Consider the following 27,856-nt stretch of genomic DNA (forward strand, 5'->3'; position numbering starts at 1 on the left):
ATGGAAATTGAGTTAATAGTAGAAGAAGCTGGAATATCCAAGGTAGGTTTTCAAGAACATAGGCCTACCGGTAGGTGTGACATAAGAGAGGGATTGTGGAGGGATCCTTGCTGCAATTTGTCTATCAATTATTACTTTGTTCACTTTTTTAAAAAGTGCATAGCCGGCTCATTTGAGTTACAGCATGTTTGATTAAGCTGCCCCTGCCCAGCATTTTTCCTCTTTCATGTTACTACAGTATTATATTGATGTTATGCTAGGATCTGACAAAAAGTAAACAAATTTATGTTTTCCAATTAATGTGTCTTTTGTGGAATCAAATTAGAGCTACAATAGTAAAGAGTTTATTGCGGTAGTACAGTAAATATGTTTGCAAGATTGTCGATTATGTAAGGTTAAAGACCCCTTCCCTGCAATTTTGGATGTTTTTTGGAAAATAATACATATATATCACTTTAAAAACATTAAACCATGTCATTCCTTGTCTTAAATGTACTTTTTATGGTAAATTATGATAAAAAGTGAGAAACAATGCACTACCTAAGTAGCTCGCGGCGATCGAACTCTCGTGGACGGTCTTTAGGCCTAGCCTAGCTAGGCTTAGTTTTGTAGGCCTAGCTCAGTGGTAAACATCGGTAACGTACGAACATCGTACGCTAGCTATATACCTAGCCTGACGTTGTATAGTTGCTGCATTAATTGTCTTTCTATTTTTGCCAGACTCCGTTGATACAAATTGGGGAAAAACCGGTATTTTCGCTGAAAAGTTAGGAATCTTCCATTTGTTTTGGCCTCACGATCGATCGAAAAGTGGGCGAATTACAGGTGAAAAACAAAAATATCAATCCGCGCGCAATGCATTTTGGGATTTATAGCGGGCCGCTATAATTATTAGAATCGACTTATTTTTCACATTTTTAACCGTTTAATAAAGACAAAAAAAAGTTATCGCAATAGGACCATATATTATTATTTTTACATTAAATATAGTTTGTGATCTTAAATTAGATCTAAAAAATGTAGGGAAGGGGGCTTTAATGAACTTCAGCAATAGAGAGGCCATAATTGGGTTGGAATGCATTCTGAATTATGAATATAAAAAAAATCATGACCACAGACACTGTTTGAGTTTGGATAACTAAATGCATTTTCCATACAAGTAAGTATCCACAAAAACATATAGAAATAAACTATGATGGTAAGTTTATAGAAAAACATTATCTTATAAACTTGTGTATCATAGTTGAATTTGATTTTTCTATCCATGGAGTAATAAGTTGATTAACTTATTTCTCCATGTTCTACTGATTCCACCTATACAGAAGCCATGATGTATCCTTTATCAATTACAATCATCACTGAAACAGAAAACAATGTTCAATAGAATGTAGATATGTTTGACTTTGACCCACTGTAGTCATGAGACTAATCAAAATTGATAAATATTCATGAGTAAAACTGTAATCAGTTAATAATTTAAATTGTTTAAACATACTTGAAAAAACAGAAATCACATTCAACCGAAAGATACCATTACCATTTACCCCAATTGAAATGAACAGATAAATAAAACAATGAGAAATATTATGAAATAAAGACCCATATAAATTGTATTAAGTGATTAATAGCAATCCCAACAATTATAATGAGATTATAATTAGAAAGAGATTCATTCAATTACATTCAATCATTAGGCCCTAATTTTATTTTAATGTCCTATTAAAATAAAATTAGGGCCTATAATTTTTTAAATATTGCTGTTTATCCTCTGTTGATATGTGTTCCAAATATGATAATCAATGTTTTTCTAAACTTTTTTTGCTGAAGTTTAGTTAAAGATGTATTGTCCCGCTGAAAAATATTTTTTTTTCAATTTTTTTTGTTGAATATGCCATTTTTATGTCACATAATAGTTATTGACTTCGACCAAAAATTGGACCAAACCAGTACCTGAAAAAATTGGAATTTAAAGCAAAAAATGGTCAAATTGGCTGCCAGTCAATGGATTTTTGGTGGAATTTAACCATTTATCATGTTATTTTATAAGTGAAAACATTATTTTTTTCCGTTTATTTTTTCTACGAAAGTGATTTACTTTTTTTAAACTACAAAATAACCTATTCAAAGTCTGATTTTATTAATCTTCATTTTTCATAGTATTGATTTAATAATAATAGGATGTACCAGAACTTTCAATGGAGGGTGGTGTACATGATACTAGTCCACTTTCACCTCGGTCACCATCTATTGACAACAGCAGTGAAGACCTTTATGGCAATGACCAGCAAGGTGGAAGAGCTAATTCTAGTGAACAGCCAATGAGATCAGAACATGAAGATAATGCTGATGATTCACTGGACACCACAAATGATGACCCACCAGGTGACGATGGTGATGATGTACGGCTATTTCTAGAAGTATCCTTTGGTGATCTCTCCTTGGATACATTGTTAATGTACTTTGAAAGTAAGAGACGTTCTGGTGGTGGACCTATTGCAGGTCATAAGCTGGTTAAACCAGGAGTGGTACACATCGCATTTGAGCAACAAAAAAGTAGGTGTTTTATTACCTTCGTCTGAATGGCGAGAGGTTTATGTGGTCAATCGCATGTGTAACAAAAAGTTATTGCCAGACCTTTTACCAAATTGAAAACGCAGATATGTGGTAAACTGCATTCAATTTAGGAGGCAATCTGGACATGGATCCCAATTCTGGACCACTTTAATTATTTTACTTCTGTATGTCAAAATTACAAGACGGATCTTTATCACGATTCTTGATCTATTTTCTTTTCTTACTGGTGGAGGTTGCAACTCCCTGATTGCTTTCTTGTTATTCATATTTTTGCTGTTGATTGAAATGGTATTATATATTTGTAGTACTTATGCTAAAATTTACTATAATTTTAGAAAAAATTAATTTGTAAAATAATTTAAATTTGTGTGGTTTAAAATCCTGGAAAATATCCTACAATAATTAGTATTCGTAAATTATCATGTAGCATACAGTAGTTTAGAGCATAAACCATACATTTGTTAATTCATGTCAAAATGTTTCAACTTGATATCCAAATAATTTTATTAGAACTTAGAAGTGTGTAGTTTTATCTAATTGCAAACATGTGTTGGAAATTTTGTTTTATTCTTGTATAAGTTGCGGAACGTGTATCTACAAGAATACATGCTTGGGAAAAGCAACATTTAGGTGTTATCTTATTGGAAGAAAGAGGTCCAGAACCAGACACCATTGAAGTCAGTGGTTTTAGTTCCTTAATTTCTGCAGACGTGCTTGAGCTGTATTTTGAGAACCCAAGAAAATCTGGAGGAGATGAAATTTCAAAGTCTGGTATGAATGAAGACCAAACTAAATTCACCATGAAGTTCTCAAATCCAAAAGGTACTCATTTGTTACATTTTGTATGTAATTTATGGAAATGTAATTATTACTTTTTTAAACTAAATAATAATAAACTAGATAGAAAAATTACTACTGAGTTATAGAGACCTTTGTCACTTTTGTTTCTTCTGATCTGTTTATATGATGTTTGTATTTGTTTGTTGACCAAATAAATGAATTGAAATGAAAAAATCAATGAATTCATTCTCAAAAAAGCCTAAGGAACTTTAAGGCCTCTCATAGGACTGGGTCAATTTATGGCTATGAAGTTAAACTTTAATATTTTTTACTATATTTCTTTTTTGTTGCAGTTGTAGAGAAGGTTCTTAGAAAAAAACATGAGTTAAGCAATTGCAAACTCATGGTTAAACGTCCTGGAAAAGAAATTTTCCGTAGGCAGGGAAAAAGGTTGTCAAGAATTGTTTCTGATTTTGAAAATGAGCCACTAGCTTCTCTAAAAAGTGATGATGATGCAAGTGTCCTGGTCACATTTGATGAAGAGATATTGGATAGGGAAATGCTTTTGATGTACTTTGAGAGTGAAAAATATTCTAGTGGTGGGGACATTTCAAAATCGCATTTACACCAACCAGGAAGTCTAATAATAAAATTCAACAAAATTGGAGGTACCATTTTGTTTGTATTATATCACATTTTATTAAGGTTATTTTGGTTATGATATCTAATTTTTCATTAAACCATTTTTCTCTGCAATTCTCAGTATTGCCATCATAATCAGTTTATTATGTTTACCTTGAAGATCTGTGCTGTTCTCTAGTAGTATTACTGCTACATGTACAAAAATGAAATGCAACTTTTGGTATATATTTTGTTTACAATTTTAATCCATCAAATTTATTTTAAAAATTAGTTGCAAATCAAGTTTGCAGTCGGTCACATAAATGTCAAGGGCAACATGTAGATGTTTCTTTAATTGAGGAACTTGATCCTGCACCAAACACTATAGAAGTCAGTGGTTTTCCTCCTATGATTGGAGCAGAAACACTTGAGATGTATTTCGAGAACAAGCGATCAGGTGGAGGAAATTTAGTGTCTTCTAAATTGAGTGAAGATGAAAGTAAATTTATTGCAACATTTGAAAATGATCAAAGTAAGTATGTAAATGTACAGTAACCATTTGTCAATGTGATTAATTATTTAATATACAGTATTTATTATTGTTTATTATTTTTATGCAGCAGGTGAAGAACATGTTAACATGTATGCAACATTATCAACTGCCTGAACAGCAATTAAATATTCTATCATCTTATTTTGAAAAGCAGTTTCATCCAAAATATTTATGTTATGTGTTTTTATAATACTGTTGACATAGTAACCTTGCCTTCCTATCCTATGATTAATGATACAATATTTATGTTTGTGGTACTGTAGATTATCAGGGAACTCGGAAAAAAAATGTATTGTCAATTTTATTTGTTTACATATATTTTTTGCATTTCAGTTGTGGAAAGAGTTCTTGCACGAGACCACAAGATAAACAGGTGTCCACTTGTTGTTAAACGCCCTAACAAAGAATGGAAGTTTAAGGATAGTGTGGATAAGTCAGTACTTGAAGTACATGGAGCTGATGAAAACATTGACACAGACATTTTACAAATGTATTTTGAATCAAAGAAATCTGGTGGTAATGGTGAAGATGTTAACGCTGAGTATGATGTAGATAGAAATGTGTGGACGGTTAGGTTTTCAAGTTCTGAAGGTAATTTAGGCATTATGCTAAAAACTGAACATTCACTTATGCATTGTCTTAATTTAAAAAATATATATATATTTTGGTTTAATTTAAACTGAACTTAGAATTTAAATATTAACATAAAAAGTAAAAAATACATTTTATGCAAATAATGAGCTCTTGCTCACAAGTAACAGCACCAACACTTGTAAAAAAAAAACATTCTAATTGTTCATTGTGAATATTTTGTTCTATTGATGTTGAATCAAAATAAAATAACTTTTTATTTATCATACTGCATTTTAATTCAGTTGCTGCTAGTGTGTTGAACAAATCAAGTCATAAATTAGGCAAGAGAGATATTAAAGTTCAGAGGCCACAACTTAAAAAGAAGATTTTTAGTAACAAGCCTAATGCTAAAAAAGTAAAACAGCAAGAGGATGAGGACACTGTTCCATTGGTAGTGGAAAAGGTGGATTCCTCAATATCGGATGACCATATGAGATTATACTTTGAAAGCAAGAAGAAATCTTGTGGAGGACCAATTGCTTTAATGCAGAAGAACCAGAAAGTTACTGGTAGTTGGATCATACATTTTCAACAAAATGGAGGTACATTATAGTTTTGAAAGCTTTATTGATTTTCTCCACAAATTGATAATATGCCTCATTGAAACAAATTACACTATTAGTAAAATATATGTGAGGAAGGAGTTTTGTAAACAGTGAAACATCTTCATTATAATTTAAAACAAATTTAAACAAACCAAGGCTTTACAAAAAAACACCCAATCATAATTTATTTTTTAGTTTCATTGTAAAACATTTGTATTTATAGTTGCTGAGGCAGTAGTTCAACAAAAGCATCATGAGCTGTCTGGAACAAGATTGACAGTTAGACTTGGAATGAAGCAAGTTAAAAGACCTCTCAATAAGAATTGTTTGCTGATTACTGATCTTCCAAAACAATTAAATGAGGAAATGTTTGACCTCTATTTGGAAAAAGTTACTTTAATGAGTGAACCAACAGTCAAGTTTGGAAAAGATCCTACAAAAGCTATGGTGACTTATGCAGACCCTATTAATGGTAATATATTATTTACCTAAATTATTGTATTGTATTGTGGAAATTGAGCAAGAGCTGTTGGTTAAATGTTACTGTGACTATAATGGTACTATGGTAATAGTGGTAATATGATATAATGTATCTTATAGTTCTATATGTTCAAAACAAATGTGTGAATATGTACTTCATACATATTATAAAATGAAAAACTAGTAAATACTTTTTCATATATTAACAAAAATAATGCACCCTTGTTATTTGTTTTGACAGATATTGATGAGGTGATATCAAACATTAAAGAAGAAAAACTTTGTGATGTAACAATCAATGCGAAGAAAGTGTTTGATGTTGACACAGTCATTGTGAAGAACTTGAAAAAGTCATGTAAAAAGGAGATGTTGAAACTTTATTTTGAAAATCCTAGCAGAAGTGGTGGAGGACCAATACAAGAAATGTATCTGGATAAAGAAAGAGGAGAAGGAACATTACAATTTGCCAACTACAAAGGTAGGATTCAGATTGTTTAACCTCATATTCTGAGTTTGGTAAATTTCAATGGTCCATGAATTTAGAGATACAGCAGTTAAATTAAAAACAAAAAAATGTTTTATTTCAGTTGTACAGTCAGTTTGTAAAAGAAAACACAAACTTGACAATAAGGATCTGGAAATTTGTCTATGCCATGACGAAATCGGTGAATTTGTGTCAGATGGATCTCAATGGATTCCAGATCCAGTTTCTGTCAAGGTAGATCCTTACCTTTTGACGTTTGCTTGTAAGAATCAAGAGTTCATGAATAAACTATCTGCTGCTGGAATACAAATAAAGTTTGATAAAGATTCCCCTGATGTTGTAAAATTGCATGTTGATTCTGCATTTGACCTTAAAAATATTCATGATTGGAATAAATATGCTACAAGCACTTTCAAACGTCTCTGTGATCAATTTGATATAAAGTGGTTGGATATTGGAGATGAATGCTTTGAAGATTTCCAGCCATACGTTGAAAAGGCAGCTGCAGAAGATGTTGAATTGCAACTAGATGACTCCTCACCATCCCTGATAATTGTAGGAGTAAGGCATGTTGTTGATAACACATTCCAACAGCTTGCACAACAACTCAAGATCATGAATGATGAAATCAAAAGGAAAAAGGACATAGTAGTGAAATCTGAGAAGTGTAAGGCCTTAAAAATTAAAAAGATTCATTTGCTCAATTTTGAAGAAACTTCTAAGAGTAAATTTGGAGTAGATTTTGTTGTCGATGATAATAGCAGTACAATAACATTTACAGGACTTCCCAGTGACATAGATTCAGCTTCTTTGTGTCTTTACAAAGATTTAGAGAACATTGTAGAGGTTTCTTTTCTGTGTGAATCTGCTGAGATTTCCAATTTTCTAAAGAAATTCTATGATGATGTCATACGTGTTCAAAAAGATAATCATCTCCACATTGAATATGTTGTAGAGGAAAACCGTGTAAAAGTGTATTCTACTTCTATTGAAGATGCCAAGGCTACAAGATCATCTATTGAGAAAATTATAAAAAGCAAGACATATCCTCTTCCAAGTGATAAAGTCAAAGTATTGAAATCAGCTGAAGGCAAAGAATTGCTTGCATATTTTAAAGCACTAGAATTGTTGACGATTGGAGATGTTTCTCAAGCAAAGGGTGAAACCTGCATCATAATTACAGGATTTGACACAGTTGTTGGTCAAGTTGTAGACAAACTAAATGAATTTTTACTTACCAACCAGATAGTGGAGAAAAAAAAACCTACCGAAAGAGGAGTAGTTCTGTTATTAGAAAAACATCATTCACACGAAATTTCTTCTATAGAAAATGCTTTGGAAGCATCATTTGTGAAGTTAATACCTAAGGCAGACCTTGGGTGTGTTTTAATCAGAGGAAATCGCAGTGGTATTGACAAAGCTACTGAAAAGATAATAGTATTTGAAAGCAAAGTGCAGATAGGGAAACATTTGATATCTAAACCAGGTATGGCAAGCTATTTTAAGAGCGAAGATAAAGGAAGAAGAGATTTAAAATCTGTAGAAAATATCTTCAAGTGTATTATAGAGGTTGATGGCAAGTTTACAAGCAGTGAATCAAAGCAAGTACTGTTGCGACACAAGTTACAAAGAGGAGTTGAGTTGACCATTTGTAAATCAGATATGACTGAAATGAATGTTGATGTTATTGTGAATGCTGCAAATGACCGACTTCAACATATCGGTGGATTGGCTAAAGCTATTGTTGATGCAGGTAAGCATTTTATATACTAGTCAAATTCAAGGGAGTCTATAATAATTGTATTTACTCAATATAAATAATAAGATATATTTTTTAAATTTTTTTACAACTGATTTCCGTGAATGAAACAACAAACAGCAATTTCTTCATTTTTTAAATATCTTTTTATGTTCTTAGGAGGAAAAGAAATACAGATAGAAAGTGATAAGATAATGACATCTCGAGGTGGTGTGCTTCTGTCAGGAGAAGTGGTCTTAACGGATGCTGGTAAACTTCCATGCAAAAAGGTTATTCATACTGTTGGTCCAAGGTATAAATCAAACCAACAACTGAAAATGAAAATGTTTCTCATGAAGTCAGTGACAGGTGCCTATGAAGAAGCAGAGAAATATAGATTCACTTCTATTGCAATGCCAGCCATCAGTTCTGGGGTGTATGGCTACCCTTTAGCACCATGCACACAAGCGATCTTAGAAGCAACTAAGGAGTACTTTGATGACAATCCTGGGTCAACACTACAGCAAGTGTATTTTTTAAGCAACGACAGTAATGTTTGTAAAGCGTTCGAGTCTGCTATGAAAGTTGTCTTCCAAGTAGAGCAGGAAGATGATGATGATGATGGTTTCATAATGCTTCATGACAATGAAGACCTCGCAGGAGCTGCCATGGCAATGCCAGCTAGACCAAGTTCTGGATTAAAGATATCTGGTGATGTAGTAACAACAAAAGAAGGAATTACAATTAGGCTTGTTAAAGGAAAGATTGAAGATTCTAAGGTTTGTATTGTTTCTGTTCAGGAGCAATAACTTCATCGTCATCCTGGCTGAAATCCCATTTGATTAAAGTCACTAAAAAACTGACATCCTGACTGAAGAATTCCCACTATAAATTCAGTATTGGCCAATAATCATGGTTATTATCACACTGGTCAAAATTACCATTTTCCAGTGGGCTTATCAGTATTTGGAATTTTGAAACCAAGTGTCTTTATTTAGTTTTTGCTTCAAATATATAAATAACCCAGTAAATGGTTCAGTTAATATTATATTGCTCTATATACTTCTCTTCAGGTGGATGTCATTGTAAATACAACTTCAGGAAATTTCAACCTCAACTGTGGTAATGTTTCAAAAGCTCTTCTTAAAGCTGCTGGTGCCCAACTTCAGCAGGAGTGTAGTACTGCAAGAGCTGCTAAACAAAATATGTTGACAAAAGAATTCATTGAAACAGGTCCTGCTTCACTGAAGTGTAAAAAAGTATTCCACACATCATCACAGGCATATAATGGACAAAACTCCATACAGGTTTGTTTTTCTTTAAAATTCTATTTAGGTTTTTGTATGGCGCCCAATTGAGCTTCAAAATTAAAAAGTAAAACTAAAGTTCTTAAGCTTAATTCCTAAAACTGTTTGGCTCTTCTGGTCTTTGATATTTTTCATGATTGTTGTTCTTTTTTGTTTGTTTTGTGCTTGTGTGTAATTTTATATGCATTTTTTTAACATTCACATGCAATTCAGCCTTGTGCTGCCATGTTTGTTTTTTGTGTGCAATTTTTGAATAATTATATAGAGATATAACATTCTGCATAAATGCACTGCCTTTTGTTCACCATCAAAACATACAAAACTGCCAAAAAGTCAAAATAAAAGTCTTCAAAACAACACTAAATAAATATCTTTACAAATTCATTTCACTTTTTTTTTAAAATTGACTTTCATTTATGGACATTTATTTATCAATGCATAGAAATACAAATGTAAAATACATTGAAAGGGAATATAAGTGTTGTTTTGCATCCCTAGAAATAAAAAATACAAGACCAAAAACAAACAAAAAAGACAGTGTTCTTAACCTTAGAGTAATTGTTCATGTGGATTAATAATATGAGAGATAATATTTTTTTAAGTTGAACAAGAAGTGAATTTTTATATTATACGATTACAGTAGAATTCAACCTATTAAACACCTCTCTTCAAGGAACACTCCTATTAGGTAACACTTTCCTGTGTGGGAAATATATGTTTTAATACTATAGCTGACACCTATCCAAAGTACACCCTTATTAAAGGGACACTTTTTTGGGTCCAGAATGTGTAGGGGTTCTACCGTAATTGGAAAACATAATTTCTTCCAGCAATTCAAAAATCAATATTGACATTTTTTAGGATATGAGAGAACTTTTAAAGAACCTATTATTGTCAGCATCCACCATGCAGATGCAGTCAATTGCAATTCCTGCTTTAGGAACTGGAAATCTGGGATATCCAGCTGATACCGTAGCTAAAATCATGTATGAGGAAGCTATAGGTTTCAGTGCAAATCATCCACAGAGCAATCTAAAGAAAATTCATTTTTTGACTTATCACAAAGATAATAGAACTATTCAGGTTTGTTTTTAATTTAATATACTGAACATTTTCAACAATATAGTGTAAATTGATTGACAAATATTTGCTTCTGTAAATGTGGTGTTTTTTAGAAAAAGAAATTCAACAGATAAAACCCTATACATTTTTCCTACCATTACATTAAACTCAACCAGTGCGGTGTACCTTTTTATGAAAATAAAAAACTTTAATCATGTTGTTTATAGTTCTGACACAGACAGGACTTTTTAAAAATGATTATACAACAGTGACCCCAGATCCCAGCAAATTTCTGTTTAATTAACAACATTTCCTATTCTATTTTAGGCATTCGTCTCTGAGATCAAGAATTTGAAGTACCCAGAAAACAAACAAGGGAAAACACTCAAAAAGCCACAAAAGGGTAAAGAAGCAGATGAGTTTTATTTTGTATAGGATCTAAGATTTATTTACATTTATTTTTAGTTAAAATATATTTTGATATGTCCTTTAGATAGTAGTCTTTTAATAGTAAAAATTTCTCATTGTAACTATTCATGCCATAGCAATGACAATAAACTTACATTAATTAATTACATTACATTAATACACTGTATTACACACTGTATCATAAAACATGTGAAAAAAGAAATGAATGAGAAATTAAAAGAAAAGATGGGATTTGAGACTTAAATAGTGTGAGAGATGGAGATATACACAGAGTAATTGGGAGCTGATTCTAAATCTTTGAAACAGCAACATACAGTTGAAGGAATACAAACAATTATATTATTATTTGGATATTATGGAATAAATTGATATACAAATATGAATGTTTATGAGTTGGATGGTGAGAATATTTCATGTTGAGTTGAACAATTGAAAATTTGATTTTCCAATGAATAAAAAACATTCTCTATCTGTTTTATAACACACCTACATTTATTCAATTTTCCGATGTAAATCATTAACGAATGCTAGGCTGGGAAGCTAGGCCATAGGAGTAGAACAGTTATAGATGGCGCTCACAAGTTGATTTCCGAACCTGTTCAGTCAACAACGTCACGTGGCAAAAATTCTCAATATTTTTACGGAAATATGAACGTGCATTAGAGCCATTCATTATCACCATTAGATCACTTTTTCATTAGATAGGACCAATTCCAAATAATACTTGATGTGTCATTGACCAATCAAATTGCAAGTTTACAATCAGCTGTGTTGTAATACTTGATACTGAATTGATTGATACTTTTTAAATATTAATGTCAAGTTTTCTTGCATTATATCCAGCTTATGAGAATGTATCTACTCCTTCAACTTCCTCACCGTACAAAAACTTTAAAAAATTAAATAAACTTCAGGCAGAGATGGAAATAGGAAGTGTAACTGTTACGATTGCACAAGGAGATATAACAATTAGTGATGCAGATGCTATTGTCAATTTAACTTCAAGTGCTTTTGATTTGAGTTATGGTAAGTAATCATAATTAAAGTCTGTTTTTCTGTCAATGTTAATCGATGCTATCATTAACAATAATCGGCGATCTACGTAATATTGAAATGTTAACAATTTACAGGAAAGGTACTCGCTGACGTTATCATTTTCAAACGATCGTCGTTGAACTGTTAACGATCAACGACGACGATAGCGTTGAATAACGTCGACAGAAAAACAGGCTTAAGATGATCAAATATGGACAGGGCTGGTAAATTTATGATGGCCTCAGTCATTTAATACACATGTACATCTACTAAATTATGCATATTCATAAAATGTTTTATAGAAAATAGATATCTTCGTCATTTTTACAATTTCTTTTTTGGCTAATAGGAGCTGTTTCGAAAGCAATTCTTACAGCAGGAGGAAATGCCATTCAATCAGAGTGTCTACAAAACCAAAAAAGATGTAAGTATGTGTAGACATTTTTTGTTAAATTACTAAAGTAGTATGTAATAGTATACTGATATCTATATTGCTTTTTGCTTATTTTATGATCAAAATTTATCAAATTAATACTTTTCAAACTATAAGAAAAATCCTACTAAATGAAAGTGTTTGAACATACATTGTACATCTCTGTTTTTTTTAAATACATATTACATTTTTACACTTCTTTGCTAGTTAATTATTATTAAAGTGGACTGCTCACCATCATTGAAAGTATTGAAACTTTGTTTGTTTGTTTTTATGTAGCCCCAACAGAGGAGGTGTGGACAGGTCCTGGTAGTCTGAACTGTGGTGGAATTTGCCATCTTCCTATTCCTAGGGATGACGATGAAAGGCTTAAAGCAATGTTAGTTAGAATAATGAGAACCGTCAACAAACGGCAGAATGATACACTGGCATTTCCAGCAATTGGTACAGGTAATGTAGTCATGTGTATAATTATATTCATTTCAAAATAATATATGTAGTACTATTTAGTTCAGTGATTGTTTGATTACACATTTGTAGTATTGAATCCGACCAAGCCCTAACCACTACAAATAAGCTATAGCTTAGCAAAATGCACAAATTAAAGTTGCCTTCTCATATTTTTTGTTTTTCAATGTCATCCTAAAACTTGAGTTAATGAAATAGGCTAATTTTTAAATTATTTTCCATGCAAATAGATATGGGTTTTTTTTAATTCTAGGAAACATTGGAAAATCATCTAAAGAAGCAGCTACATTCATATTAGGATGTATTTGTGAATTTTCCATGAAAGATAAGCCAACTTCCTTGGAAAATATCTCGATAATTGTGTTTGATAAATCTATGACCAAAGAATTTATATCTGCAATGCAAGATATGGAGGGTGAAAAATACAAGGAGAAAAGTTTTCTTCAGAGAGGTGTTGGTAAGTTGTGTACCTTACATATTAAGGAATTATTTGCATTTTATTGCAAAAATGTCCAGATAATTGCCAACATTTAGAATAGTGAAAAGGATGTCCAATGGAGAAATTAGATCTCAGTTTATTTGTGATTGTTAACTCTTTCTAATGTCTAATACTGTGGTAATGGACTTAATAGGCTTAATCCCCAAATATGGTCTTAGCTGTACTTTGAGTGTTTAACTCTCATAAACTAAAAGCTTTATATTGGAATGTATACCCCTGGTTTGGCATCTGAATTTATATGAACAATGAATAACAAAATAATATTTTTCCATTATAGATTTTGTGAAGTCAAAGATGTGGGGAGTGGAGGATGAAGACTGGACTGATACAAGTCCAAAACTTACTTTGAAAATTCTATCACTAGATGAAAAAGAAATACAAGGAGCAAAGGGCAAAATACAATCAATAATAACTGAGGAAACAACAGAAAAGGTGACTTTTTAATAATAAAAAATACCTATTTCATTTTACAGAACATAGTTTATGATATAAATTTACTGCATGCATATAAATACATATATTACATAGCCTATGTAAATACGCTAACGTGATTGGTTGAAACTGCATCACATGACTACCGCTGCGAGGATCGTAAATCGTATATATCCTCGAGAACGATGATATTGACTGTGTAATTTTCGCGTAATTATCGTGTCCCCTGTCATTAAACATATAGATTCTCGAGTACGATGATATTGACTGTGTAATTTTCGTGTGCGAACACTCGCGTTGCCGATAAATAAACAAAAGTCATCAACTCGATCTTGAACTCGGGTGGAATTGTCACTCCATCGCAAGACAACGCTTCAACCGTTGCGCCACGGAAGTTGCTTGAAGAAATTAATCTTCTAAACTATTTAAACTATGCATACATAGCGCCCTCATTTGTTATAAGTCCACCCTAAATGTGATGAAACACCGTTTGTGATTGGTCAATACTCACGGTAGTAACCTAGTAAGTAGTACGCGCTGAACATCCGGTGATTCGGCTCCTCGAAGATCGAGAAGAAGACGAATTGTTTATTCGGCCTACCTGATTATAATATTATTATTTTTAATAGGCTTATTGATGGAAATTCTTCTGTTAATTTAAACGACCTAGGCCTAAGTGAATATTTTATTGCCAAGGAATCATTAATTAGTAATTATCTGTATATTATTCTTCGCAAGGTAAGGTGTCTAGGCAGGCTTGTTTAAATACAATACAAATACTATAGGAGGCCTAGCCTAGCTTCACCCAACCCAGCAGACTTGTTCTTGGCTATATAATATAACAGATATTGCCTTTTATATCGGTTAAATATAAGATTTGACATCCCCTCGGGAATGATATTAAGTTCTCGGGGAATATATATTTCCCTCAGCTGGCGCTTCGGGAAATATATATTCCCTCGAACTTAATATCATTCCCTCGGGGATGTCAAATCTTATATTTAACCTCTAAGCAGTCAATATCTGTATAATATTAAAGCAGAATAAGTTAGGTTTTTACAAGATGGTTCAGCAAAGCTGTGTTTTGTGCACTATGTCATGACTTCTGTAGAAAAACGTTCCAGAGACAGAAGACAAATTTCAGTTCTGTTTGAATGGTGCTTGGTAATGTTGGTAATGAACACTGTATGCATTGTTTTTGCACTAGATATTACACAAAGATGTTTTCAGCCAATTTACACAAGGACACCAAGTAAAGCTAAACAAGATAGCTTGCAAATATGAGGTACTATTATACTTTGTTTGCTCAAATTTGTTCATGTGCTTAAATTTAAGGTGCTTGGTTTATGTCAAATACAAACAATAGAACACATGTAGTTATTTTAAGGAGGAACCCAAAAGTTAATGACTGGTGGGCGAAAAATATAATAGTCTTTTTTGTGGTGAGACCTCACATCTTTATAAAAATAATTTTGTATCAGGTTGAAATTGATACCAGAAGGATCAAGTCAAACACTGTTGAACTACGTGGCAGAACTGTTAATGTAATGAGTGCTCAAGAGGCCATCTTTGATATGACAGATACGATACACAAAGCCGAAAAAGAAGAAAAAGAGAAGAAGTTGATTTTAAAGGAGGTTAAATGGTTTTACACCAGTGAAGAAAATGAAGTGGTTGAATTTGATGATGATATTACAGTTTTGTTGGAAAGAGCCCATAAAAAGAAAGAGAAAAAACTAAAATATACTGCGAGTAATAATCATAAATATGAAGTGAACCTGGAAAATATGGAAGAAACTGATTTAACTTACAGTAAAACTTGTAGCGTCATTCGTCAAGAAGTCAATGGTATTGTAACATATACATCTCCATTTTTTTTCATCAAAAAAAAATAATTTCTGTAGGGAAAAATATTTATGCATACACCAGATTCAGAAAGCATCACTATTTGTTGTAATAAGTATCATAAATTATGGATAAATAGTTTTATTATTACTATTTATTATTAAATATATTATATTTTTAAAGAGTCAAACAATTTATTTGACAACAATAACAATAATATAATAATTTATTTTGATCTAGTGTACAAATTGTTATTATTTAGATGGAATAAGTGTTCCTGTCTCTTGGAAAAAGAATCAAAGTCAACTACTAGAAGTTATCGATGTAGTTACAGGTAGTAGCGAATATCAACTTGTGAACAGTCAGTTTACTGCTGCTTTGAATGGGCAGTATCAAGTACAATCTATTGTTAAGGTATGGTACTATATGATAAAATTTAACTAGTTATTTTTACATTAACATTATAAACTGTATCATAGTAAATCTATTGATAACAATAACTCTTGGAAATAGATCATATTAAAGAAAAATGAAATGACAAAAATGACAGAAACTATGTCGAAACTAGCCATGTGTTTCAAATAAATTGCAACGGCAATTGAATGTTTAATTATTATAGATAAGTCGCATTCAAAATGTTGAGTTGTGGAAGCAATATGCTGCTAAAAAAGAAACCTTTGCAAAGACTATGGCAGGCCAACAGTTTGAAAAAGTGCTATACCATGGTACTGATGAAGGAACCATTGACAAGATCAACAAAGGAGGTTTTAACAGAAGCTATGCTGGAAAAAATGGTATGAGTAAAAAAACTTGAAGAAATAACTTTTTAGTTAATCTCAATTTAGGTTTTACTTTTTAAGTTTAACGAGAAGAGTTTGACCTTGTTTTCTACCATTTTCTCCTTTGTCAGAGTCAAAGTAGTGATAAATATTTTATATTTATGACAGACATGCAAATTATAAAAATTATGAGATATTACGATTTTAGGGTATTATTAACCATGCACATATCGATATTGAATTATTTGTTTAATTGTACATAGATCTCTATGGTATGGATGAAATGCAATGTTTAATATATGATGATAGTAGTGTATCAAATTAACTAGAGTGGACACTCTGCTTTCCTAAAATGTATTAAAATACCTGTATAGATTTTCAAAATATGCTTTCCCCACTGAGACTGTGCATATCTACCACTTTATTGTTTTTGCTATAAAGTATAATGTTAGGCAATGATTACTTTTCTTACTCTGGTGCCCTTGAATTTCTTAAATTAGAGACTTTGGCTCAAAGAAGGGTGGAGCATTGTCGCAAGTTCGCTGAGTATCTCCCCAAAATTAAACAAACAGCTGATTTAATCCCACCGACCAGACATAGCTGTCATGGTAGGAATTTAAGAAATAAAAACAAAATTACCCAGCTAGCGTCTAAAACATCCAGATTTACCAATAGCCCTATACCCTACTTCATCAAATTACTGAATTCTTAATTTTCTCCCCTGCTAGTTTGCGACTGCTCTCCCCTTCTTTGTTGTTTTTTTTTTTTTTTTCATATTTTTTATATATATTTATATTTTTGATATGACATGTATTTTACACGCAATTTGGCTCTTAGCCACGAGTTGTAATTTTGGTCAATTTTTTGATATTTGAAATAAAAGTGAATAATAATAATAATAAATTGTTGCTTTTTATTACTAAATATTTACAGCTGTAATGTATGGACAAGGAACTTATTTTGCTACCTCTGCTGGTTATTCTGCCCGTGACACATATTCTAAAAAAAATGCAAATGGAGAAAAAAACATCTTCCTGTGTCACGTTCTTGTTGGTAAATGTGGTCAAGGACAACAAGGCATGTTGGCACCACCACCTGGCTTTGACAGTGTTGGCGATAATCCTACCAATCCTCAAATTATCGTCATATTTCATGATGTTCAAGCCTATCCAAGTTATCTTATCACTTTTAAGTAAATCACTTTTTTAGTACTGTATGTAGTCAACGGCACTAAACATTTGCAAATTCTTAGAAAATATTAAGTAATACTTTTTCTAAATCATGTTAACCATAGAAGAGTAAAATCTTAATTTCATCCGTTTCATTATGATTTGTAGACAAATTAAAACTTGACAAAAATAAAGACATTTTGTTTATGCTTAGTAGTAGTTCGTAAATACAGAAGAATAGGAACTGTCATTATGAGGAACATTTGTAGCTGTACTTTGATTATTTTACCGTAATATATACAATTTATTATACAATAATATTTGTTGGAATTTAAATTACTATCATTAAAAAAATGATGGTTTGAATTAATAAAATATCTGTGAATGATCATTGACAGTAAATTAGTAGTAGTGTTTAGTACAGTAGTAAAATTAACAATGGTACATTTAACATAAAGTTTAGTTAAAGATGTATTGTCCCTTGAAACACAAAAAAATGATGGTCAAAATATTCTAAATTTAAATTTCAAAGTAATATTAAAGTTATTCACTTTAAGTCGAAAATTGAGGCAAAAACAACAAGTTTACGTAATTAACAGTTAAATTAATTCGATTACATTTCATCTGGAAAAATCTCACAAAGTAAACAAAGATTTCAAACCACGAGTATGCATTATGCATGATGCTAATTAGGATTGTTTACAACTTGTCGCGGTTGAGAAGGTGTTTTCACACAGATCGCGAGGAAGTTTTATGATTATACATAAAGAATAGCCAAACAAGCGCGTTGCATTATGAATATGTTTTGATCGAAAACATTGACTGGAAGTCAAAGTTATTTTTTGAACCAAAAAACGTCCGTTTCGGTTAAATTATTTTTTTTCCCAACTAATTTTTGGTGAAAGTTAATAACTATCATGATACTTCAAAATGACCCACTTTTTTTCGAAATATTAAAAAAAAATTTTTTTTGGAATTACTCAAAGGGACAATACATCTTTAAGTTGCAAAATAAACACAATGGTGAACATCCAGCCATATTTTATTTATCTAGTCCTGAAGGCATGTTAGCTACAAAATTATATAATTTACCATTAATTGTAGCATAAGCGGTATTAAATATTATTGTTTTGTTAATCAACAAAAAAGTGATTATTTTGATGTTTTTTAACATTAGTAATTCCATTTTATAGACTATTCATAATATTTAAGATGCACTTATTTTTAACATTATGTTGAAATATCAGTTAAAGTTTTCACCTTGTTTTCTTTGCAGTTCATAAACAAATTAACAAAATAATTCTTTAAACCAGCGCCAAAACACCTTGATGATTAAAATACATTCGTGATTTACTTTACATTAGCAACATAAGCCATATATAAACCACATTGCTTGTTGGTTCATGTATCAGTATTTCGTTGTGGACAGTTATAACTTTATGTTAAATACTTGGACCCAGGAATGGCGATTTAAAATAGCCCTAAAAAAGATAAGGTTTCTTGTTCAATTGCTGTAGTTACCCAATGGACCTACTGATTCAGGACTGTCCCTGCACTGGGTTTGGAGAAGCATTATATTTTCTGCAAATCTGCCAGAGCCTGAGATTGACAAAAAAGTGAAATTAATATTCTATAATTTATGTTTTTTTAAATAACTTTGATTAAGACCTACTGACAGAACTTTGAATCATGCTTTACTAATTTTGAATTTGAAAGGATTAAATTTGTAATCATTGCATTGATTGATGCTGTATCAAGGTGGTTAGGTTAGGTTATTTTCAGGACAAGTAGTAGATAATTATGTAATAACATACCCGCAATGTATCAACATATTGAATAAAATTAATATCTCCAATAAAAACAAAGTTTTGTTTGCTTTTATATATACTAGAGGGTGAGCTCGCTTCGCTCGCTCCCCCTCTAGGAAGTGTAGACGATGGTTCTCGGAATGATAAGGTTCTCCTTATACGTTTTCTGTCGGTTACCATTATTGAAAATGCTTGACATTCGTAAAACTAAACTACTTTGTTTCACAGTGTTTTAGATGATTAATAACATTTTAAAGTATAGTTTTTATTGTTTGGTAGGGCCCTTTGAGGAGGCGGAGGTCATTTGAGGGAGGTGCTTATTCGAGGGATATATGTTAAATTTTTTAGTTTTAATAATATGGTAACATTTATAATCAAATGAAATCCTCTAATAGATATGAAAAGTGCTAAAAAAGAATAACAAATGCTTGGTAAATTGTAGATAACAGTGCGGTGAATTCTACTACAAATAGTATAATTGTGTTATTATAAATATGTGGATGGACGTTTATTAGATAGTTGGGTTGGGGGGGGGGGGGGAGGGTTATTATTCAAAGTGATGTTTTATTGGAGAGGCGTTTATTCAAATGAATACCATCCTAATAATTATTAATATATTATTTAATTTAATCATCTTTTGAAACTAACTGCCGTGACAGAGTGGGCCCAAGAAGAAGACATTACGGCTTGCAACATGGGCAGACATCTCGGTCCTAACGGGACACATGAAGATAGCCTACAGTTAATAATAATAATAATAATAATATTTATTCGGTCATCAATGTAAAAATAACCAGGAATGAGAATAGGCTAAAGCCCAAACAGATTCTGCACTCACTCCATACAATACAATCAGTTAAAGATAAAACCATATACAAGAAAAATACAAATAAATTATACATAACATGAAATATAGTGTTTTGTTAGAGCAGCCTTAAATATTGAAATTGTTTGTGAATCTTTTATGTCATTTGGTATTTGCTCCCATAGTCTAGGAAAGGAAACAAATACAGAATTATGAAAAGTATTGCCTTTCGAATTCCAACGTAAAAGCCTACCCGGACATCTTTCACTAGTTTTAATATACTCATTGAAAGAATGGGGACAGTAACCTTTCAACACCTTAAATCCTAATGAAAGTCTATGTAATTTAAACAAGTCATCAATAGATAATAATTCAAGCACTTTCAACCTATGAAAATAAGATGTGTCCCAGGAACCTTCCTTTCTAAACATTATTATCCTTGTTGCTTTCCTTTGTATACTTTCTATTCTATTAATATTTGATTTCTCAAATGGTGCCCACATTGAACAACAGTAGGCCTTCACACACGCGCGGTATGTTTTAAAATAAACAAAAAACTGAAATGGCTAATTAATGGCAGTTCGTCTTCCAAAGGGACACTGTATTGATTGATGGAAAGTGCCTGTTTCCAGTCACCTTTAGGGTCAAATCTATTATTTTAACTGCTCCCTTGTGTATAAAAGAGAGAAAATATTTGAAACCAGGTTGTTTCAAGGTGAACTTATCTTAAACCCGGAAATTACTTTGACCGGGAAGAATTGAAATTGAGATGAAAATCTAATGTTGAAATCATAAATTATTGTGTTAAAAAACTCTTTATAATATCTTCCTAAGATAGAAATATGGAACAATAGCGTCGCTGTGAACACTAATGTTATCAAATCTACGTTTCGCGGTACATCTCAGATAGATAAGGTAGGTATCCAAGGCGGAGATTTGTACCGAAGTTTTTGCATTGTGCTCACCTATGTCAGAATTAACCATAATTTATATATAGATAACTGTATATACAGTATAATATAGAGAAATAATGGGATGAGGTGGGAGTGAATTATCGCAACGTAACAGACGCAACGTAAGAAAATACAATTTTGCATTCCACACTATAAAGCTTGGTTCCCAGTAGCGACGCAACTTAACGCAACCTACACAACGTAAGAAAATCCCCTTCCAATAATTGTGTTTTCCCCCGCCTGTGTGAAATCAAACCTGCGATTTTTGCAGCATTGTTGCGTCATCTTCGTCGGTTCCAACTTGTGATTACGCAATACATCTCTTTGCGTCAATAACGTCGCTGCGTTGCGTTCTAGTGGGAACCACGCTTTACACCAAGGAAATCCATTGCCTTGCTCTTACGAGAAGTTGAATCATCACTTTTGAGACGCAAATCAGAAAACGATGTTGAAAAATGGCGTCACAGAACCGTGATTAAGTGGTTCACGCTTCCCACACTAATTAGGCCTAGTGTTGTAGGCCTACTGTATAGTAGCTAGATCAACTTTCGTATGCACTTTGAGGTCCAGAGAATTTGACTTCAGAAATTGGTTTAGGATGGTCAAACAATCATTATTGGCTTGGTTACACATTTTGAAAATGTGGCGAAAGGTCAAAAGGTCAGGGTGAAAGGTTATCAAACTAAACACCAATAGATCCTTAAATCTCGACAACCACTGGTCACAGCGAGGTAATTTTGGTCTCAAATTGATCAGAAGGTATACATTTATATTCAGTCTAATGGGACATTTTAGTCAAAAATGACCGAAAATGCCATTTCTGACCTTTGACCCACACCCCAGGGCATGTATGTATCTCCGTAACAACTGATCGTAGACACTTGAATTTGGTCTTAAATTGTTTGAAATAAACATTTTGTTATTTGTAGCACATTTTTTAAAATGTTACAAAAGGTCAAAGGGTCAAGGTCAAAGGTTATATGAACAAATATAAATAGATACTTGTATCTCGGCAACCACTCGTCGCAGCAAGTCAATTTTAGTCTCAAAATGTTCAGAAGGCATGCTTTCATATTCAATCTAATGGGACATTTTAGTCAAAAATTATCAGAAATGCCATTTCTGACCTTTGACCCACATATCATGGCATCTTCATATCTCTGTAAGTACTGGTCGTAGAAACTTAAATTTGGTATCAAATTGTTCGAAATATACATATTTACATTCATTGTAATAGAAAATGTGGTTAAAAGATGAACAGAAATACTGTACTATTACTAATGTTTCAAACAAAAAACATATCTCTACATAACTTATCCTTAGACAGTAATGTTATGCAATAACTGATACTTTAAATTGTTTCAATTTCAAGTACTAGTTATTGCTGTCACCAAGAACATTTTGATAGAAACGTCAAGCTCAACAGTTCTTTTCAGAATGCTAGAAGTAACTTGCCATGTGTATCCGATTAAACTCCCCGGGCGTTTATTGTTCAAATGGGTTTTTAGGGGGAGGGGAGGCATCTTTATTTGGGGTATAATATGGTAATATGTATAATCAAATAAATACCACCTAGATGTAAAAAAAAATACAGCACAATTAATATCAAAAAGTGAAAAAAATGCTTGGTAAATTGTAGATTATGGTAGTTAATGTGATCTGGATTTATTATAATTGCGTTTTATTAAAGACTGCAAAATCTCCCTAGATAATTTTTTTTCGAAAGAGCTACGCGCGTGAATACTTTAGTGAAATTCGAGCATTTACTGACAGATGGTTGAAATGACACGTGCTCTTGGTGTTGCACGTTTATGTTACGTTTGTCAACGGTTCTAACATTTAAACATACTGTATTTAATAATGTGTTACTATCATCATCATCCGAGTGTACTACGTCAACTAAGTGATTTTTATGTTCCCTCCTTTTTAGACGATTTTGGAAATCGATTAACTATTGTTATGGCACTTTTTTTGGTCAATCTATATTTTCCACACTTTTTTTCTAATACAATTAGATCATCTTTAATTAGGCCTAATTTTTAAAATTGTTTTTGACCAAATAAATAAAAAAAATGAACAGTTAACTGACCGATGTTTTCTCAATATAAATGTATTATATGTTGTCGATAGTTGTTGAGAAAAAAATATAATTACAAACTCTACTATGACACGCATGTAAACACAAAACTCTACTATGACACGCATGTAAACACATACAGCATTTACTTCTCTAACGTCAAGAAACTCGACAATGTAATGGTTTATAATTCATTCTCTACTATGACACACATGTAAACACAAACAACATTTACTTCTCTAACGTCAAGCAACTCGACAATTTAATTGTTTTATAGGCCTAATTCTTTAAAGAATACCGATTTACCCTTTATGACATTCTAACTGTAATTATAGCAGTGAAGGTGTAAACATCTAGTTATTCACCATTGTGTTATTTACTAACATCGAAAACATCCAATGTATAAGTATACCCTTCTTATAACTTGTGTCAGATGTTGCAGTAATTAGTTCCGTAAACTAAGTTTGATATTCGCCATAACACTATGTCATATCATCAAACGACTTGTCAAAGTAATTATTCTCTAAAAGATTGTTAACAAATACCGATTTACCGAAGGAAAGCGGTCCTCTAATCACGCTAAACATCCAGTCATTGTCATTGCGTTCTTAACTTGAATTTTCATATAAGTACTGAACAAAAAGAACAAGAATCATGAAACAACTATTTTTTATGTAACAAAATTTAATGACAAAATAAATTTTACAACAAAATTAATGATAAATTTAAATTTATGTAAAAAAAGATTCTTGATAAATTATTTGTTATGTAACGAATTTCATGAAAATGTTTGTTTCTTGTGTAACATGTTTCTGAATCTGAAATTAATCGACATACTAAATAAAGAAGAAATCTATAATCACAATTAAATTTATAAACAAATATTGATTCCCATACAAAAAAAAAGTATAAATAAATTCAATTATTTACGAAAAAAAAAAATGCATAAATGATATTTACAAAATAATTACAAAGGTTAAAAGTAAATTCTTTTATTTACAAGAATATTACACAAACAAGACTTAACAACTTCAACAAACTACTGAGCAAATGGACTGAATTACAAAATATTTTATTCAACAACAACATAATTTTTTTATGTTACATACGTTTGATAAAATCAATTGATGCAACTAATTCTTTGCAAAATAATTTTCTGTTACAAACTTCTTGTAAAAAATAAATTTTTGTAACAAATTTCTTTACAAAATTATTTTTATGTAACAAATTTATCTTCACAAATATTTTTATGAAACAAACTTCTTAACAAATTTATCTTATGTAACAAATTTCTTTACAAAATTATTTGTATGTAACAAATGTCCTTGAAAATATATCTAACATGACATAAATTAAATTTAAATATGTTTTATTAACATAATGACAGGTAAATAAAATTATAACACTGAATCATTATTTTTTTTTTTACTTTTTTTATAGGCCTATGCTGTTTTATTAGTATGTATTTTTTTTTTTTTCACAATCATAAATGAACAATAAACCTAATTACGGCCTAAATTAAATAAATGTACAAAGTAAATTCAGTATAATATATTTTATTTATTTTTGACAACTATCTTGACAAAATTTAATTATGTTATACGGTATTTATTCTATTCAAAGTGTGTCATCCTTTGTAAATGTCATTAGCTTCTGTCGGAACAATGGGTTTCTTTTCTTTGATCATGTAGATTTCCAATTTCAATCCATTTCTATATGTCTAATCTGCAATCATTAATTTCCGTTCGCTCTTTTTTTGTTTATAAAATCTCTCACTATACTAAGGATTAAAAATTACAATCGGCTCCGTATATTCACATTTTTTTACCAAATTAAATGTTAATGTTGTAACTTTCTAAACACAAATAAATCACATAAATAATAAAAACACATTTCCTGACAAAATTAGTTTCTATGTTACAACTTCTTTTAAAAACAAAAATAAAGGTTTTAAGTTGTAACTTTCTTGGTAATTACATCCATTATCATTTGTTTTGTCGAGCGTTATGGTTGATTTAGAGGAAGTAGTTTTAGCATACATTGAATATAAATTGACGGGGTTAGTTGTTTTGGATTCACCCATCCTCCAGAGTACTATTCGTGCTTGTAAAGAGTTGGAAAACAATTTTAATGTGTTAGAATTGTGTAAAGATATTTCTTTGGAAGCGCTGTATTATGTATTAGAACAAATGATGAGCGATAGAAAAATAAACGTCGGCAGACTTGTGACAGGACTCGTTGTATGTACATGTGTTGCGACACAATGTGACACTGAATTGCAGTTAGAAAATGTAAAACGTGTCTCCTGTGGATTTTTCAAGGAAAAGTTTTCGTTATTTGAACTTCGTAATGACGATGAGTCGGTTAGTATGTTTCGTTTTTTGTTCGTGGGTAGTTTAACAAATATTCTTAAATTATTCATTTTATTTATAATGCGCGTGTTTTGTTTACTAATTATTTTTATTTATTATTTTCGTTCAGAATTTGTCTCTGTGTAGGAAGGGAGATGTTTTTTTCAAAGCAGTGGCATTTTTAGTGACTGGTATGGTGTTAACGCTTGTTTTTCGTTGAATGTCTTCAGATGTTTCGTCTAGTCATCAAAACAAATTATTATGAACACCATATTGTATTGATCTCTCTAATTACTTTTAGATGTGTTATCATTTATCTAAAATGTATATTTCTCAATAATAAACATTTACTTTATAAATTTTGTAAAAATACATTTATAATATGCCTTCTTATTGAAAGTGTCGTTACAAACCGTGCGTCTCAAATTTGTTTCCTTTTGTGTGCGTTTTTATATCAGTACGTATTGTGTCTTTCTTAAAAGATTTAAAATTGAAAACACGTATAAAATGAAATTCATTTTGAAAAAAAGAAATTGTATTTAAATTTAATAAGTCTATACTTTATACATTTTGTATGTTTATTTTTGTAATATTACTTATTATATATAAAATATAACTACTGTTAAAAATACTACTGTTTAAAATAAAAAATAAAAAGTAAACAGAATATTTTTAATCACAATCATTTAATATGTATGTTTGCAATTACATTTAACAAATTCAAAAACTTCATACACGAGTTAAACAACACGCAAAGATCAAATTTCATTTTTGTTGTTGACGTTAAAAACAAAATGTATTTCAATACACATTCTATTGTAATACACTTTACAAAATATAATTTTTAATCGCAATCATTTATTTTGTATGTTTGCAATTACATTTAACAAATTCAAAAACTTGTTTTCTTTTTTTTTTTTTTTTTTAAATAAATTAGAAAAACATCATACACGAATTAAACAACACGCAAAGATAAAATTTCATTTTTTGTTGTTGATGTTAAAAACAAAATGTATTTCAATACACATTCTACTTCAACAGAAAAGAAAAAAATTAAGTAAAGTCAAGAAATAAACTTATCATGAATTAAAATAGGAAAACTACTTTTACAAATTTACACTGACATAAATTAAGTCAAAACATAATTAATTTATTTTATTAAACAAATCTATTGCAATACACTTTACAAACATAATAATAATAAAAATTCAACAGAAAATAAAACAAATTAAATTAATTCGAAAAATAAATTTACCATGAATTAAAATAGGGTAACTACTTTTACAAATTTATAATACAAAATAAATATTAAGTGAGATTTTGGTTTACGGGTTATTTTGTTAGGATTAGTTGTTGTTATTTTTTCCAGTCCGATTCCTCGTACCATGCTACCAACTATTTCAAAATTGACTTCCTTTGATTTTTGGAAATCTAGAGTCAAACCTTTGATTTTGCAAACAGTTTGTCTGAATCAAATTTTATACACGTTATTTTTCCAAATCCATTCTCCATTGTTCATCAATAGCACTTACAAGTACCCAGTTTTGTTTGAATTTACGTTGAATGGATGTGTGTAATGTATTGCTTGTTCAGTCAGTCTTGAACTTGTCTCTTGGTAATATTTAAATCGTCTTTTACATTTTGATAAAGTCGGTCCACACCACCAAAACTATCAGGATGCTTAGGATCTTAATATACTTTTCTTAAGTATCATCCATATTCATTACCCTCATTCACCCAAATGAAAATTAAAAAAATAAATCAAATACTTAAATAACACGCAAAGATCAAATTTCATTTTTGTTGTTGTTGCTTTTAAAAGAAAAAAACACAACCTTTATTTTAACACACATTCTATTTCAATATAATTTATAACCATAATAATAATAAATTTACCGAAAAGAAATAAGAATTATAAAATTATGTAACATTAATTAAAAAAGTGTTAAGATATTATTTTAAATTTGTACAAATTACAATTGGTAAAGAATCTTAT

At 30.9% G+C, this 27,856-nt stretch overlaps 1 protein-coding gene across 1 annotated transcript; it reads left to right on the plus strand.

Annotated features, from left to right (window-relative positions):
- Positions 1–19,714, plus strand: LOC140047730 (protein mono-ADP-ribosyltransferase PARP14-like). The gene is made up of 24 exons (XM_072092765.1): positions 1–42; positions 2,178–2,553; positions 3,154–3,396; positions 3,708–4,022; positions 4,268–4,507; positions 4,862–5,119; positions 5,404–5,703; positions 5,930–6,178; positions 6,428–6,664; positions 6,774–8,423; positions 8,589–9,187; positions 9,482–9,715; positions 10,577–10,798; positions 11,105–11,180; positions 12,050–12,232; positions 12,591–12,665; positions 12,954–13,124; positions 13,396–13,599; positions 13,919–14,073; positions 15,281–15,358; positions 15,555–15,921; positions 16,181–16,332; positions 16,538–16,712; positions 17,631–19,714. The coding sequence occupies exons 1-24, from the start codon at positions 1–3 to the stop codon at positions 17,891–17,893; spliced, it is 6,864 nt and encodes a 2,287-aa protein (XP_071948866.1). The 3' UTR covers positions 17,894–19,714.
- Positions 19,715–27,856: the final 8,142 nt, after the last annotated feature.

The sequence above is a fragment of the Antedon mediterranea genome, chromosome 4 (genome assembly GCF_964355755.1).
Source record: "Antedon mediterranea chromosome 4, ecAntMedi1.1, whole genome shotgun sequence".
In the NCBI taxonomy this organism is placed as follows: Eukaryota; Metazoa; Echinodermata; class Crinoidea; order Comatulida; family Antedonidae; genus Antedon; species Antedon mediterranea.

Coding starts and splice junctions, on each gene's coding strand:
- LOC140047730 (XM_072092765.1), top strand. CDS start 1: ATGGAAATTGAGTTAATAGTAGAAGAAGCTGGAATATCCAAG. Junction 5,120..5,403: donor TAGGTTTTCAAGTTCTGAAG/GTAATTTAGGCA, acceptor ATTTTAATTCAG/TTGCTGCTAGTGTGTTGAAC. Junction 12,666..12,953: donor TCTACAAAACCAAAAAAGAT/GTAAGTATGTGT, acceptor GTTTTTATGTAG/CCCCAACAGAGGAGGTGTGG.